This window comes from Heloderma suspectum, chromosome 5 (genome assembly GCF_057233095.1).
Source record: "Heloderma suspectum isolate Gila_16-S chromosome 5, 16-S_ref, whole genome shotgun sequence".
Classification (NCBI taxonomy): Eukaryota; Metazoa; Chordata; class Lepidosauria; order Squamata; family Helodermatidae; genus Heloderma; species Heloderma suspectum.
The window spans coordinates 7,975,558-7,993,325 of record NC_139462.1 but is presented as its reverse complement, the minus strand read 5'-3'; the positions used below and the strand labels follow the sequence as shown (position 1 = coordinate 7,993,325).

Below are 17,768 nucleotides of genomic sequence, written 5' to 3'. Positions count from 1 at the left end.
TGGCATGTTGTCCGAGCTGTGCCACTATGATGCTGTACATTTCTTCTCCCCCCCTGGGTGATCATGATGCACAGATAAGCTCAAGACCAAGACCGTCTTAGTCCAAGTCTATTCCCCACCTTCATTTCTTTCTCTTTGGGCAAAACAAAGGACAGGGGAACAAGATATTTTTACTCTGCTGATGCCAGGGATTAGCGGTGAGTTTCCTCCCATGCAGATTGATCAGCTACAAAGCAAGAAATGGTGCAGAGCCTGGGGACAGGCTGAACTTTGCTCTAGCAGCATCTGGTGGGAGAAGCCCTCAGAGCCACATCCTTGACAGGAATCCACCTGGTCTGCTGCTCTGGAGGGACTCAGGTCAGGAGCCTTCCTGATTCTCAGGCTGCTTCCTGACGGAGGGCTCTTAGCCTTAGCGCTAGCGATTAGAAGGCCTTGTGCAGCTGTTCTGCCTGTTTCTCCTTAACGGATTTTCTGCGTTAAGGAAAAAGACGGAAGAAGTGGTAAGAAAACATGGGAGGGTCATGAGTGGGAGATAGTGTCGTCTGGACCACCCATAAACGTCTGTGAATGAGGCAGTGTGATGGTACCGTAAAAGCTTCACCAGGATCCCCCTCCCTGCTAGGACTGAGTATCTCATTATGCTTGTCTGGGCATATACGCTGCACTGTGCATTCTGCTTTTTAAGAAAGAAAAACACGTTTCTAGACCATATGCCTGCAGTGAGAGCATGCAGGGAGTGATTAGTGGAAGTTCCAATAACAAAGGGAGCTCTTGGTAGGATGGATCTGTTATTGTCCCAGTCCACAGATAATTTTTGTCACAATGTCTGTTCCTTGCAGAAAAAAATCTGTACATATTCAATGCAGTTCTTGGTTGATTCCCACATTTTGGCCTGGACTGATGTTTAATAAAACATGATTTGGGCACACAGCTTCAGAGATTACAGAGACCTTCCCGGACCCAATTAAGGGCCAATGAGGGGATCCCGCCCCCAAGGAAATACCAGCTTTGGAAGAGGGATTTTCTTCAGGACTGCTGCAGGTGAGGAAAGGATGAAATCCCCTCCCCTCAAATGCCTGTCTGATTCTCATAATTATCAGCCCTCCCCACCCCCACCCATACACACAGCTAATGCTAGCTTGCTTGAAAAAAACAGCCTGCATGTTCAATGCAAAGATGCATCTAACAACACACGCAGTTTGGGCCCAAGTCTTGTATTGCTATAGCTGCTGTTTGTGCCCTTATCTAATTTAATTTGACTTTTCTTCCCAATGTGCCTCCATAAATTGTACTGTACTGATAGTACACCAAGAACAGGAAGTAAAAGGTTCAATTTTGGCAGGGCTGAGGAACCTCCAGCCCATGGGCCAAGTCTGGCCCACCTGGGGTCGCAATCCTGCCCTCTGGGTCCCAAGATGCCATTCACTCATTCATTCATTCATTCATTCATTCATTCATTCATTCAATTTAGATCCCGCCTTTTCTCCTCCTTAAGGAACCCAAGGCAGCATACATAATCTTCCTCCTCTCCATTTTATTCTCACAACAACAGCCCTGTGAGGTAGGTTAGGGCTGAGAGTTGGTGACTGGCCTGAAGTCACCCAGTGAGCTTCACGGCCAAGTGGGGACTAGAACCCAGGTCTCCCCAGTCCCAGTCCAACACTCTAGCCACTACACCACACTGCCCATACCTCCTTCTCCTGCCCCCCTCCCCCCACACCGACCATTTGTTGGTTTCCTGGCTTCTGTGCAGCCCCCCCTTTCTAAAAAGGTTGAACTGCCTAAAGCTTTGTTACTGGCAAGAGGCGCTTGAAGCTATGCGGTGCTGATATTTCGGGCCCTGCCCCTTTGCCTCTGGCCCTGCCCACCGCTGGAATGTGGCCCCTGAGAATTTCTCCAGGATGGAATTTGGCCCTCCAGCTGAAAGAGGTTTGACATCCGCTGAGTCAGGGCCAAGCTGGGTGAGCTGTCACGTCTTTTGATACTCGAGCTGTCAAGGGCATCTTTGGGCCTAGAGTGGCTTTGTAAAGTGAACGCAAACTTCAGCGGGCTGAGCTGCACTTTCAAATGGCAAAAGCCCCCCTTACGCTTTCCTAATCCCCTGAGCCCATTTACAAGGGGGGGGGGGTCCAGCCCCAGAAGAGCTGCCTTGCTGGATCAGGTCCACTGTCTGTCATTCTAGTCTGGCATCTTGTGACCTGTTCCAGCTGCCAGCCAGATGCTTTGGGAAAGTACGCCGGTGGGCCTGGCCCTTCCTGATCGTTTGACCTCAGCATCTGGTATATGGAGGCAGATGGCTGCTGAATTCAGTGGATCTGCTCAGCTCTCCATGGCAGCTGTCGTTGCCAATAACCTTGTGCAGGAAACGCTGGTCAAGGTCACCCTGGCAAAGGCTGCTCGGAGTTCCAAGTGCGAGAGCGGGCAGGCTTGTGTGGTGAAGATATCCAAAGCCACAACCACATTTTCTGCATTGTTATGTGGCAGCTTTCCCCAACTGGGTGCCCTCCAGATGTGCTGGGCTACAACCCCCATTATCCCAAGATAATGGCAGTTGTAGTCCAACACATGTAGAGGGCGTCAGATTGGGGAAGGCTGCTATATGTGGGGAAAAGCATCTCATTTAGTAATTCCGGCCTTCAGAGTTACTCTTTTCAGTGGCAAAGGGGAGGAAGACGTAGGGTACCTGCAAACGTAGTTCCCCCGGCAGGAGTCCAGCGGGCCCAAGCAATTTGGCCTCTCCTTGGCTTCGTAAGAGCAGGTGGGCACGATGGTTTGCCTGCGGCGCTCGGCACAGGCCGTGTCGTCGCAGGGGCAGAAGAGCAGCTCGTGCGTGTATTCGGGGGGCACACGGTCAAAGAACTTCCGCAAGGCCTTGTGGCACTTGGAGCGGTTGCAGGTGTCTGCCCGGGCCACACGCCGGATGCAGGAGGAGACGTACTCGGTCCGGAGGCGCTGGCACATCTCGTCTACATTGCAGGCCTTGGCAGCATCCAAGCAGCGGTTCACCTGAGTCACCTCATTTTCGGAGCCTGCGTGGCAGAAAAAAACAGAAAAATCTAGTTTAGCATCACTAGGGTGGCGGTTGGCACATTACCAAAGAAGAGAAAACGCATCGCCCCCAAAAGAGGACACCAATTTGCGTAACATTTGCATATGCTAATCTCCCCTCCACATCGCTTTATCCTCACATGTCATGTCTTTTTAGATTGTAAGCCTGCGAGCAGAGGCCATCTTGTTCAACTGATTGTTTGCAAAGCTACCTGTTTGGTTGAGGGACAGGATAAAAATACTTTAAATCAAATCAAATCAAATCAATAATCTATATGAGTAGATGCAAACTTAGAAGTCACTTAAATTCAAATTGAAATCTCATGCATCTTGCCAGGTGACCTGTGCTCCTGCTCAGTCTGCTGTCTAGGTGACTACTGTTGATGGTGGCAGGCAACTACAAGGCCCTCGCTCTCTCCCTCCTTAGGGTTTTCTGGTTTAAACCAGACTTGGACTGGACAGCTCAACAAAGACAGGAAGCTTCAAATAGAGGACTGTCCTCTGACAGCTCTTCATCCTCCTCCTCCTCCTCCTCAAATTTATATGCCGCTTTTCCACAAAAAGTGTCCAAAGTGTCCAAAGCGGCTAACAACACAACAGGAATACAAGAACAAGGAAGCACACCAATACATCCTAATAAACAACCCAAACAATTCATTTCACTAATACTAACATTTCAAAGTAATTACAAAAGAGGCAAAAGAAACTCTTCCAAGTAGACAATTGTCCTTTGTAAAGTAGGACACCTGGACACCCTAAGTCTGCATCATGGGTGGAATTGCAGACCTAATTTAAAGAGGGCGTGCTTATTTTATCTTTGATACAGCCCATCCTACAGATTTTGGGCTTACTGCTTTCCTGTTCCACTAGGCCTGTCCTAGTGGCTACAGGTTGGGGATGAAGTCAGAAGCCCAGGTTGAATCTCTGCTCACCACAAAACTCACAGGATGGCTCTGGACAAGTCAGCCTGGTCTACTTCACAAGGTTGTTGTGGAAATCCAGTGGGTTAAATTAGATATACCGTGAACCGTGCTGCCAATAAAGTTTTGCCTGAAGTGAAATTTGGAGTGACTTTAAGAATTCCTCCTCAAGCAAAAGATTTGAGGAATTTCAGGGGAACTCCAAAATATTTGAATATGACTGCTTAGGTTGTCTCTGAGTTTTGTCAAATGTGAAATTTGGAATGAAATTGGGAATTCAGTCTCAAGTGAAACATCTGACGGATTCTGAGAGAAGCAACAACAACAATCACTGAGCCTAGCAAAATTTCTCAGGCAAAGGTGTCCAAAGAGAGAAATATGTAGGTCACAATGACAACAAAGGGAAGTAGGGCACAGGTAGAAAGGACCAGGAAAAGGGACAATGTGGCAAGGAAAACTTTGCAAATGACTGGATACAGGGTGGTTCAAAAGAATAATAATAGTATTGCAGAGTTGGGGCAGGGGACTTGTATGCCATGGGTCTCTAATATTTTTGAGTCAGTGAGAACCTTTGGAATTTTGAGAGAGTGTCATGGGTACTCTCACAAAATGGCTGCTGTGGGAGGCCTTCCCCATTTGCAAAATGGCTGCTGTATTGGGTGTACTACCCAGAAGGCAAACTGGTGGGACGAAAAGAAAGGTAAGTTGCTGAGGAACCGGAGTACAGGCAGAGGTGGGGTCTGACCTCCAAAATACAACACTACTCTTTTGAACTCATCGTTTTCTGCTCCAACACCCATTTCACAGAAGGAAACTGATGAGGCTCAGCGACAAGTAACATGGCCAAGAAACAAAGTACAAGGCAGAGGTAGGGTCTGAGCCCCAAATCACATTTGCCCCCACAAAGCCCAACAAAATATTTCACAAAAGGCAAACCAGCAATTTATTTATTTATTTATTTATTCATTTCTATACCGCCCAATAGCCGAAGCTCTCTGGGTGGTTCACAAAAATTAAAACCAAACAGCACACAGTAAAACAATTTAAAATATGTAGAACATTAAAACAACAATGTTGTTGTTAAGTCGTTCAGTCGTGTCCGACTCTTCGTGACCCCATGGACCATAGCACGCCAGGCCTTCCTGTCCTGTGTTCTCTCCCGGAGCGTGCTCAAGTCCATATTCATTGCATCGGTGATGCTATCTAGACATCTCATCCTCTGCCGTCCCCTTCTCCTTTTGCCTTCAGTCTTTCCCAGCATCAGGGTCTTTTCCAGACAGTTTTCTCTTCGCATTAGGTGGCCAAAATATTTCAGCTTCAGCTTCAGGATATGTCCTTCCAATGAGCACTTAGGGTTGATTTCCTTTAGGATTGACTGATTTGACCTCCTTGCAGTCCAGGGGAAGATGTTAAGGTAACCGGCCTTTAATTTCCTGGCCAGTCTCCTGGTTGGATGAGTAAAATCTTGTCTGCTTGGCAACTTGGCAACTAGGATGGACTGATTTGACCTCCTTGCAGTCCAGGGGACTCGTAAGAGTCTTCTCCAGCACCACAGTTCGAAAGCATCAATTCTTCGGCGCTCAGCCTTCCTTAGAGTCCAGCTCTCACAGCCATACATTACTACTGGGAAAACCATAGCTTTGATTAGACGGACCTTTGTTGGCAAGGTGATGTCTCTGCTTCTTACTATGCTGTCTAGGTTGGCCATAGCTTTCCTCCCAAGGAGCAAGCGTCTTTTAATTTCATGGCTACAGTCACCATCTGCGGTGATCTTGGAGCCCAAGAAAGTAAAATCTGTCACTGCTTCCATTTCTTCCCCTTCTATATGCCAGGAAGTGATGGGGCCAGATGCCATGATCTTCGTTTTTTTAATGTTGAGTTTCAAACCAGCTTTTGCACTCTCCTCTTTCACCCTCAACATGAGGCTCTTTAGATCCTCTTCGCTTTCTGCCATTAGGGTGGTATCTTCTGCATATTGGAGGTTGTTGATAATTCTCCCAGCAATCTTAATTCCGAGCTGTGATTCATCCAACCCGGCGTTTCTCATGATGTACTCTGCATATAAGTAAAATAAGCAGGGTGACAATATGCATCCTTGTCGTACTCCTTTCCCAATTTTGAACCACTCGGTTGTTCCATGTCTGGTTCTTACTGTTGCTTCTTGACCCTCGTACAGGTTTCTCAGGAGACAGGTAAGGTGGTCTGGTACTCCCATCACTTTAAGAATTTGCCAGTTTGTTGTGATCCACACAATCAAAGGCTTTAGCGTAGTCAATGAAGCAGAAATAGACATTTTTCTGGAATTCTCTTGCTTTTTCCATATATAACAATATATATAACAATACAACCACAGTAAAACCTAGCAGCAGTGCAGGAGTTTAAAAAACAAATTTAAAACAGCAAAGCTAAATGTTTAGAAATCTAAAATGCTAAAATGCCTGGGAAAATAAAAAGGTCTTCACCTGGCGCCAAAAGGAATACACCGTAGGTGCCAGGCGAACCTCACTAGGGAGCTCATTCCACAGCCGAGGTGCCACAGCAGAAAAAGCCCTCCTCCTAGTAGCCACCCGCCTCACTTCCTTTGGCAGGGGCTCATGGAGAAGGGCTGCTGACGATGATCTTAAGGTCCAGGCAGGCACATATGGGCGGAGGCGATCCTTCAGGTAATCTGGCCCCAAGCCGTTAAGGGCTTTGAATGTTAATACCAGTACTTTGAATCAGGCCCGGAAATGGACTGGCATCCAGTGCAGCTGGAAAAGTACTGGCGTAATATGAGCTTCCAGGCCAGTCCCTGTTAACAATCTTGCTGCCCTAGTTTGGACCAGCTGAAGTTTCCGGACCGTTTTCAAAGGCAGCCCCACGTATAACGCATTGCAGTAATCCAGACAAGAAGTTATCAGAGCATGGATAACTGTAGCTAGGCTATCTCTGTCCAGATAAGGGCGTAGCTGGTATACCAGCCTAAGCTGATAAAAAGTGCTCCGTGGCACTGAGTTCACCTGTGCCTCAGGTGACAGTACTGGATACAAGAGAACCCCCAAACTACGAACCTGATCCTTTAGGGGGAGTGCAACCCCCTCCAGAACAGGTTGAATATCGCCTAGCCGGGCAGACGAACCACCTGCTAACAGTACCTCTGTCTTGTCTGGATTGAGTTTCAGTTTATTGGCCCTCACCCAGTCCATTACCGTGCCCAGGCCCTGATTCAGAACAGCCACTGCCTTACCTGGGTTTGATGAGAAAGAGAGGTAGAGCTGGGTGTCATCCGCATATTGATGGCACTTCAGCCCACACCTCTGGATAACCTCCCCCAGCAGTTTCATGTAGATGTTAAACAGCATGGGGGATAAAATAGAGCTCTGTGGAACCCCATGGCACAATTGCCATGGCACAGAGCAATAATCCCCCAGCACCACCTTCTGGAATCGGCCATCCAAGTAGGAGCAGAACCACTGTAGTGCAGTGCCTCCAACTCCCAACCCAGAGAACCTAGAATCATAGAATAGTAGGGTTGGAAGGGGCCTAGAAGGCCATCGAGTCCAACCCCCTGCTCAATGCAGGAATCCAAGTCAGAGCATCCCTGACAAATGGCTGTCCAGCCTCATCTTGAAGGCCTCCAGTGTGGGAGAGCCCACCACCTCCCTAGGTCATTGGTTCCATTGTCGTATTGCTCTTACAGTCAGGAGGTTTTTCCTGATGTTCAGCCGGAATCTGGCTTCCTGTAACTTGAGCCCATTATTCCGTGTCCTGCACTCTGGGATGATCAAGAAGAGATCCTGGCCTTCTTCTCTGTGACAACCTTTCAAGTACTTCAAGAGTGCTGTCATATCTCCCCTCAGTCTTCTCTTCTCAAGGCTAAACATGCCCAGTTCTTTCAGTCTCTCTTCATAGGGCTTTGTTTCCAGTCCCCTGATCATCTTTGTTGCCCTCCTCTGAACCCTCTCCAGTTTGTCTGCATCCTTCTTAAAGTGTGGTGCCCAGAACTGGACACAGTACTCCAGATGAGGCCTAACCAGTGCTGAGTAGAGGGGAACTAGTACTTCCCGGGATTTGGAAGTGATGCTTCTATGAATGCAGCCCCAAATAGCATTTGCCTTTTTTGCAGGCACATCACATTGTTGGCTCATATTCAGCTTGTGATCGACAACAATTCCAAGATCCTTCTCGCTTGTAGTGTGGTTGAGCCACGTATCCCCCATCTTGTAACTGTGCATTTGGTTTCTTTTTCCTAGGTACAGAACCTGGCATTTATCCCTATTAAATGTCATTCTGTTGTTTTCTGCCTAGCACTCCAGTCTATCCAGATCACTTTGAATCTTGTTTCTGTCTTCCAAAGTATTCGCTATCCTGCCCAATTTTGTGTCATCTGCAAATTTGATCAGCATTCCCTGCACCTCCTCCTCCAAGTCGTTCATAAAAATGTTGAAGAGCACTGGGCTCAGGACTGAGCCCTGCGGTACCCCACTCGTTACCTCTCCCCAGTTTGAGAAGTTCCCATTGATAAGCACTCTTTGAGTCCGATTCTGTAGCCAACTGTGGATCCACATGATCGTTGTTTCATCTAGCCCACTTCGAGCTAGTTTGCTCATCAGGATATCATGGGGCACTTTGTCGAAAGCTTTGCTGAAGTAGAGGTATATGATGTCTACAGCATTCCCACGGTCTACAAGGGAGGTTACTTGATCAAAAAATGAGATCAGATTTGTCTGGCAGGACTTGTTTTTGACAAATCCATGTTGGCTTCGAGTAATCACGGCATTGTTGTCAAGGTGCTTCCAGATGGATTGCTTTATGATCTGCTCCAGAATTTTCCCAGGGATTGATGTCAGACTGACTGGTCTGTAGTTCCCAGGTTCCTCCTTTTTACCCTTTTTGAAGATAGGGACAACGTTAGCCCTCCTCCAGTCATCTGGCACTTCCCCTGTCCTCCATGATTTCTCAAAGAGAATAGACAGCGGTTCTGAGAGTTCTTCTGCCAGTTCCTTTATGACTCTAGGATGCAGTTCATCTGGCCCTGGAGATTTGAACTCATTCAAAGTAATGAGGTGTTCCTTGACCATATGCCTGTCGATCTCAAGCTGCAATCCTGCCCCTTCAGCCTGTACTTCGCCTTTGCCAGGGGGGTCATAGACCCTCTTTTGGGAGAAGACTGAGCCAAAGTAGGAATTGAGCACCTCTGCCTTTTCTTGGTCATCTGTTATCGTTTTGCCATCCTTATTTAATAGCTGAACCACCATTTCTTTCCTCTGCCTTTTACTATGCACATAGCTGAAGAATGCCTTTTTGTTGTTTTTAACATCCCTTGCTAACCTCACCTCATTCTCAGCTTTAGCCTTCCTGACGCCATCCCTGCAATTCTGTGCTATCTGCCTGTACTCTTCCTTTGTTACTTGGCCTTCTTTCCACTTCCTATATGTGTCCTTTTTTGTTTTCAGGTCACCCCTAAGCTTTTTGTGAAGCCACATTGGCTTCTTCTGTTGTCTTCCACCTTTTCTTCTTGTTGGAATTGCTTGTGATTGTGCCTTGAGAATTTCCTTTTTTAAAAGCTCCCACCCATCTTGGACTCCTTTTCTCGCTAGCATCGCTTGCCATGGGACCTTACTGATCATTGTTCTGAGTTTATGAAAATCAGCTTTCCTAAAATCCAGGGTACACGTTTGACTACACTCGGCTTTTGCTTCCCTTAGAACCAAGAACTCAAGTACAATATGGTCGCTTTCCCCAAGAGTTCCTGTAACTGCTACTTTATCCACTAAGTCATCTCTGTTGGTTAGGATCAAGTCAACCTATCCAGAAGGATACCATGGTCGATGGTATCAAAAGCCGCTGAGAGGTCCAGGAGAATCAACAGGGTCGCACTCCCCCTGTCCCTCTCCCGGCAGAGGTCATCCCACAGGGCGACCAAGGCAGTTTCCATTCCAAAACCAGGCCTGAAGCCCGATTGAAATGGATCTAGATAATCCGTTTCATTCAACAGTGCCTGGACCTGTCCTGCAACCATCCGCTCAAGCACCTTGCCCAGGAAAGGGATGTTGGCCACTGACCTATAATTGTTAACATCCTCTGGGTCCAGGTTAGGCTTTTTCAGGAGTGGTCTAATTACTGCCTCTTTTAAAGGGGCAGGCACCACTCCCTCTCTCAAGGAGGAATTGACAACCTCCTGGACCCAGCCGGACATCCCCTCCTTGTTTGATTTAATAAGCCATGAAGGGCAAGGGTCAAGCACACAAGTGGTCGATCGGACTTGGCCAAGCACCTTGTCCGCATCCTCAGGCCTCAGTAACTGAAACTCATCCAATAAAACTGGACCAGACGGTGCTCTGAATGCCTCTACAAATGGAACTGCATTAATCATGGTGTCCAATTCATGACGAATCTGAGCAACTTTATCTTCAAAGTGCCTTGCAAACTTATCACAACGTGCCACCGAGGGTTCCACTGTCTCTCTCCCCGGCTCAGAATGTAACAGGCCGTGAACCACTCGGAAAATCTCCGCTGGACGACACTGAGAAGATGCAATGCTGGTGGAAAAGAGCTGTCTCTTTGCCACCCTCACTGCCACAGAGTAGGCTCGATAGTGAGCTCTTACCTGTGTTTGGTCAGACTCAGCATGAGTTTTCCTCCACCTGCGTTCTAGCCATCTCCCCTCTTGCTTCATTGCCCTCAGCTCAGGTGTGTACCAAGGAGCTGGCTGGGCTCTGCTCAGAGGGAGAGGGCGCTTGGGCGCAGTCGTGTCAACCGCCCGAGTCATTTCTGCATTCCACAGAGCGACCTGGGCTTCGACAGGAGCACCAGCCATACCAGCAGGGAAATCCCCCAGAGCCCTCTGGAATCCATTGGAATCCATTAATCTCCGGGGGTGGACCATTTTAATAGGTCCCCCACCCTTGCAGAGGGGGAAGGCCGCCAGGAGTCTAAACCTCAGCAGGAAGTCTGACCATGACAAAGGGACAGATGTTAATTCCTCCACTTTCAGATCACCATCCTCCTGCCCAGTCGAGAAAACCAGATCAAGCGTGTGTCCTTTTATATGCGTTGGGCCGATGACATGTTGGGACAGCCCCATGGTTGTCATGGCGGCCATGAAGTCCTGACCACCCCAGATACAGCGGCCTCAGCATGGAAGTTGAGATCCCCCAGGACCATCATCCTAGGGGTCCTCAACACCAAGTCCGAGACCACCTCCGCCAGCTCAGGCAGGGAGTCTGACGGGCAGCGGGATGGGCGGTACACCAACAGAATCCCTAATCTGTCCCGGGTACCCAACACAAGGTACAAACACTCAAGATCTGCACTCGAATGGGCAGGGAGCCTAGAGAGGGAGATTGAATTCCTATAGACCATGGCAACCCCCCATCCCCGACCCTCGAGTCGGTGTTGGTGCTGCACCGAGTACCCAGGAGGGCACAACTGGGAGTGACCCCTCCCAGTTCCCCCACCCAGGTCTCAGTAATACATACCAGGTCAGCCCCCTCATCCACAATCAAATCATGGATGAGGGAGATTTTATTTTGGGCCGACCTGGCATTCAGCAGCAGCACCACCAGGCCCGAGGGCAGACTGGTAAGGCTGCCAGGAACCATCAGGTTGGGGGAAGAACCAGAAGAGGGGATAGCTTAGCTTAAGGTGCTTAGCCCCTCTTCTCCTGATGCTCAGAGAAAGACACACACACGTGCACGCACACAAACACACACATGCACACACACCATGGATAAAACAACCTCCCTTGATCCACAGGAAATGTCCTACCCCACCCCTCGCCCCGCGCTTACTTTTTCTTTTTCTGAGCAGCTAGACATGCTTCAAAACAAAGCCCTGGGCTGCAGCCAACCATGCACATGGGACCCAGCGCCATTCTTGGAAATGAAGATGTCATTTGAGGCTGGCACTTTGCTCTGCAGCATGCCAGCCCCCCCATTAAAAAAAAACAAAACTGAAACATAAAATGAAATCAGGAGGGTTGGGGCACCAGGTGGGCACCAAGACAACAGCTCCAGCAAATGCCTGTCCAGTCTCTGAAGCCCTCCAGAGAACAGAGAGGCCCAATGGACCATGTGGGGGAATTACTTTTAAGCTCTTCTGTAATGAAGAATCTGATTCTGCGAGCAGGAACCCGACACCAGGATTTGGAAGGAAGATGAGCATCTACAGTATGTGCTAGTTACAAAGGTTAACGGCATTCCCACTTGAGGCCGATGCAGAAAGTAGGTGGTTTCATATGTGAAGAAATGGGACCCAGCCCTTGTTGCAGCCCCTTGATTTGCTGGTGATTTGGAGAAACGGCCACCAACGGAAAGCCAAGGTGGTCTCCGGGCAGCACGTTCAAACAGAGTAAACAGAAACAATATATTATTACGTTTTGTCATCATGGCCAGCAATAAAACAGCTCAGGAAACAGAAAAGCATCTTGGGGAGATGGTTCCTGGAATCTCACCTGTTGCAAAATCCTTATGAGGAAGCTGAAGTCCCATTTTTCCAGCTTCTCTAACGCAAAGGCAGGCAACGCCGTGCCCACAGGCACCAATGCACCCCCCGACACTTTTCTTGGCACCTGCCATGGTATCCTACCACTCCCACTGTTTTTTTTTTTCTTTCAATGAACACATTTTCTTTTCAGCAGCTGGGATTGTTGTGAAATTACTTTCTGTTGTTGCTGAAAACTGTGGGTTCAAAGGAGTTGTTTTGTGTGCTGGGGCTCAGACCCCACCTCTGTCTTGTACACAGCCATTTGGGCAGGTTACTTGTCTTTTGTCATGCCTCCCATGGAAGCCATTTTGTGGTGGTGCCCAGGACAGCTTTTCAAATGGTAAAATCTGCCTATGGTCCAAAAAGGTCGCCTACCTGTGCTCTAAGTGGGATTGGGAGGAGGAGCAAAGCAGTGCAAGAATAACATCCATACAAAGACGTACCTGCAGTGATGGAAGCTAATCGGACGTAGTCAAAACCCCTCACAAATGGTTCGTAAGGGGAACTCTCCATCACGTTCATGCCTAATGGAGATGGAAACAGAAATTTAATGGAAAAGGAGCTGCAGAAACGTACAGCTATTGATCACGATTATTATTTATATGTAATACTACACAGTAAAAAACTAAAAGGAAACTTCCAGGGCAGCTTATGACAATGACAGTATTACAATTTCAAAAATAATATTACAAACAAAGCTTAAAAACGTTAAAGAAACAATGACAAGGGAAGTCAAACAGCTGAACAGCACTGATGGCAATAAACCCATTTTGCAACCAGCAGTTGCAAAAGGCCCAAAGCTTAGAAGACCTGGGCAAATGAAAAAGGTTGTCACCTGGCTTTGAAAGGATGTCAGAGGCAGTGCTGGCCAGGTGAGGGGAAGCTACAAATGGGGTACCAAATCCTGAGTCACCACCTGCCTGACCTCTGATGGCATGGGGACATAGAGAAGGTGATCTTAACAGTTGAGCAAGTACTTGTGGACTCCAGTTACCAAGGCTGGATCTACACTTGCTGCCTTTTTTTTTTTTGCTTCCAATGAGGTTTCACCGCCCACCTTTCACACTACGCAGTACTGCCTCGAATTGGAACCGGAATTTCCCACTTCCGTGCTCCCACTTTCAATACCCTAATATCCCGGTATTTCCCCTTAATGTGCTCTGATTTTCCGCCTTCGCTACTGTATCCGGTCGTAGTCCCCTCCCCCGCCTGTCCACATACAGCGGTGTTTGTATTTCCCTCCTGTCCAATCACAGCTCTCGACAGCCCCATGTCTTCTTCCGGCTACTGACTGCATAGCTTCCTCAGCAGCCCCCATTTCCTCAGCAACAAGTTGTGAAGCTTCACAACTTCGAATCTTCGAAGATCATGCCTGAATTAGAAAAAAAAACATCGCGGAGAAGCCCCGATTCTGCGAGGACAACGCCTTAATTAAAAAAAAAAACCTGGAGCGGGGGATAGGAGGGGGTAAAACTTAATCTCATTTGAAGGGATATGCAGGAAGCCTGATTCCCACTCAGTGCAGGAAGCCTGATTCCCAGGCAGCTGCCCATCCAACTACTGACCGGGGCTGACCCTGCTTTGCATCCAAGATCAGACAAGCGCGCGCAGGAAAACAGCAGGAAAACAGCACAGCACTCGAGTGTGAACCGAGCTTGCGCATTCGATGAAGCATTGCAACGGGGAAAATGGGTGAGTGTGAATAATCATGTTTTAATGTGAGAGCGTTTAACCTGACGGGACACCGAATTCATTGCGATGGTGGGCACAATGTAGATCGGCCCCAAGGCCCTAAGCCATATAGGGCTGTAAAGGTTAAGACCAGCACTTTGCTTGTTTCTCCACACTGGAAGCCAGTGTGGTTGTCTCAAAACTTAAAAATGTGTCATCTGACCAGACCTGGTCAACAGTCTCAGAGTGTATTTTGGACCAATTGAACTTATGGACAGTTTTCAAAGGCAGCCCCACAGACAACGCATTGCAGTAGTCTAACTTGCAAGTTACTCGAACACGAAGAATGCTCAGCAGGCTATCTTTGTCCAGCAGGGTTTACAGCTGGCAGACCAGCCTTGGCAGATAAACAGAGGGATGAGGTGTGGATACAGGGAAGCTGGGAGCATTTTTTAAAAGCTTTTTGTAAGATTCCTCTCTCAGCATTCTCTTTTATATAAATTTTTGTAAGAGTGCTTCTCAGCCTTCTATTTTATCTCTTCTCTCTGAAAAACCAGGGGGAGAGCTATTTTGAACAATAAGCGATTTACCATCCTCTGTTTTCTAAAGCCGTAAAAATGTGCTGTTTATATAAAAAAAAAACCCAGGAAGGGAAAAAAATCTATAATTGCTCAAATAAATGCATATTGCTATGGTATGCTGCTGTAGAAGAAATGATATACTAAAACCACAGAGAAACTCTGTGTGGTTGTAAATCAACATGTTTTAAATGGTTATATCAACAAATCACTGTGCACCTTTCTTTGGAAAATAAGTGATGCACCCAAGGAAAAAAGGATTAAAATCAATGATTGTATATGAACGCTTTCTGCTTGGTGATCTAAATAATGACTTCTGGTGTGGGTTTCAATCAATTCCGCTGGCCCCACGACTGACTGAAGATGCTCTTCTGTGGTCCTCTCCTCGCCTCCCTGCCTCTGCTCAACTTCCTTGTAAGTTTCTTTTGGGTTCTCAGACTCCCCTCCCCCTCAGTGCAAAACTTCAAAGCTCCAGTGTCCTTTGAGATGTGGTTCGGTCATTGCTGTCAGATATGCATGGCCCTGATTCATGTGGATTAAGTGAACCATTTCCTGTAAGCAGGAACCCTTGGGCCTGTTGGGATGGCAGCTACGTGGACTCAACGGGGGATACATACAGACTTCCTCGGGAGGTGTTTGCTCCCTCGTAAACAGAAGAGACAACTTCTCAACAGAGCCCATCACTGATTTATGGAACTTTGCGCAGTGCCACTATGCCTTGTTTGTGAGTTTCTCGGATGCGTCTGGGTGACCACCGTCAGAAACAGGGGGGCAGACTAGATGGACCCCTGGCCTGATCCAGCAGGGCTCTCCTTATGTTTTTTTATGTTAGGAGTAGGAAGGCTCACTGAGGTATGGAAAGAGGGTAGACACCTCTTACTGGAGAGACCAATCATATAAGAACATAAGATGACTCATGCTGGGTCAGACAAAGGTCCTTCTAGTCCAGCGTTCTGTTCACCCAGTGGCCAACCAAATGCCCACACCACAGATCACCCACAAGTAGGACATGGGTGCAATACCACCCTCCTGCCCATGTTCCCCAGCAACTGGTGCTCATAGGCATACTGCCTCTGATACTAGAGACAGCACATAACCATCAGGACTAGTAGCCATTGGTAGCCTTCTCCTCTGTGAATTTGTCTAACCCCCTTTTAAAGCAGTCCAAATTAGTGGCCATCACTACATAACCCCTTCTTTTGCTGGTCTAGCTATTAAAAACGTGTTCTCCTGGATGACCACTGTTAAGGTCTGAAAGCTCTTCAACCCGAAATATCATCAGCTTCCACTCATAGCCCACCGTTTTCTGCCCAGACTCCTCCAGAGCAACCAGTGGAGGCTGGTGGCACTGATGTCAGTGGGGCAGTGAATCTACTTTGGGTTTCAGTCAGAACTCTAAAGGAGCTCTCCAAGGTGCTTTGCGTGAACAGAATGCTGGACTAGATGGACCCTTGGTCTGATCTAGCAGGGCTCTTTTTATGTTAACCCAAGGGAAGAGGAGAAGGGGCTTGAAGCTGCCTGTAATCTACAATGGGCACCTCGACAGCAGACTGAGCAGGCAGGTGCACAGGTCACCTGGTCCCAATCTTCCCCACAATGGTGAGATGCACTGTATTTCCATGTAAATTATAATAATAATTTCTAAATGTGCACTGATACATACCAGGTGGCCCAAAAGTAGGTGTACAGTTGTTTAGAATGTTGATGGGGGGGGAGAGAATGTGTGAGTAGAAGATGTGTGGGTGGAGTCAGAATGACAGTTGGGAAGAGTGAGTGACAGGGAGTGACAGTTAAATCAGTTAAGTGTAGAGAGTGAGGGGAGTGAGGCCCTTAAGTAGGTATACAGTCGTTTAGTTTTTTTACTGTATACCTACTTTTGGGCCACTCTGTATAATGGGCATGGGTACATTGTATGCAAATCGGTCTCATTCGTTGTCCTGGCTTTTCGTGAGTGATGCATTTCCTCTTTTGGGGTGGGGAGACAATGTGTAACTGGCCACCCTTTCCCCAACTCAGCTTGCTGCTGGTGGTAGTACTGGTGGTGGTGTTAAGCATTGGCCAGCTCCAGCCAGTCCTTGGGCCAGCCAATCAAAAACTGAGGCAGGTTTAAGCCCACATCTTTTTTGTTTAAGTGCTGGGGCCAGTGGAGGCAGGTGGCTCTGATGTCAGTGGGGCAGTGAATCCGCTCCAGGTTTCAATCAGAGCCAGTCAGAACTCTGCAAAACACCTTGGAGAGCTCCTTTAGAGTTCGGACTGAAACCCGGAGTGGATTCACCACTCCACTGACAGCGGAGCCACCAGCCTCCACTGGTTCAAATTCGTCTTTGCCTGAAACTGGTCCACAAGGAGCAGTGAGGAGGGAGAAGGTACGTTTCGCATGCCTGGCCTTATGGGCAAGAGCTGTGGGGAGCTGACACAGAGAAGCTGAGCTTCGGCTGCTTTGTTGACCTTGTTGTAGATCCACTCAGTGCGCTGGTTGCGTGACATGCCACCTTAACATCTCTCCAGCCTCCCCCCGCCCGCATCTCCCTCAGTTTGCTTGATTAGGCTGTGTATGCGCACGCCTCCATGTGCGTCTGCACACCTTTGTATTTCCCTCCTCCCCCTCCCCAGCGCCACATCTCTTCTCATTGCCGGCTACCCTTTGTAGCAGAGCGTTGCGATAATGACATACAGTCCTGGCAGAAAACTCCCTGCAGAAGACATCAAGCTAATTATATTCAATCACTTGTTCCCCCTTTCATCTGCTCCAAGAACCGTAAAATGCTCCAGTGTACCGGCTCCTCTCACTGGGTATTACTGAGGCAAATAGTTTAGTAAGTTTTAAAATATCAGAAACAAAACAGCCTCCTTCCTGAGGGGGGTTAGACCTTGATATGGAAAAGCACAATGGTCTGCAGGGGCGTGAGGAGAGGGTTTACATCAGCAGCTATTCCGACAGCCCAATCCAATGAGCTGGGAGGGGTCGACTGGAAACAAAGCCCTATGAGGAGAGACTGAGAGAACTGGGCATGTTTAGCCTTGAGGAGAGAAGACTGAGGGGAGAGATGATAGTGCTCTTCAAGAACTTCAAAGGTTGTCCCAG

General features: G+C 48.1%; 1 protein-coding gene across 2 annotated transcripts in view; it reads right to left on the bottom strand.

The window, feature by feature from the left end:
• Positions 1-17,768, bottom strand: part of GFRA4 (GDNF family receptor alpha 4) — a 140,130-nt gene that overhangs the window by 21,585 nt on the left and 100,777 nt on the right. For both annotated transcript variants that reach the window (XM_084855304.1, XM_084855305.1), the window contains exons 3-4: positions 12,878-12,958; positions 2,684-3,029 (exon numbers count right to left, since the gene is read on the bottom strand). In XM_084855304.1, the coding sequence (XP_084711430.1) occupies positions 2,684-3,029; positions 12,878-12,958 (427 nt within the window). The remainder of the gene's footprint in view (positions 1-2,683; positions 3,030-12,877; positions 12,959-17,768) is intronic.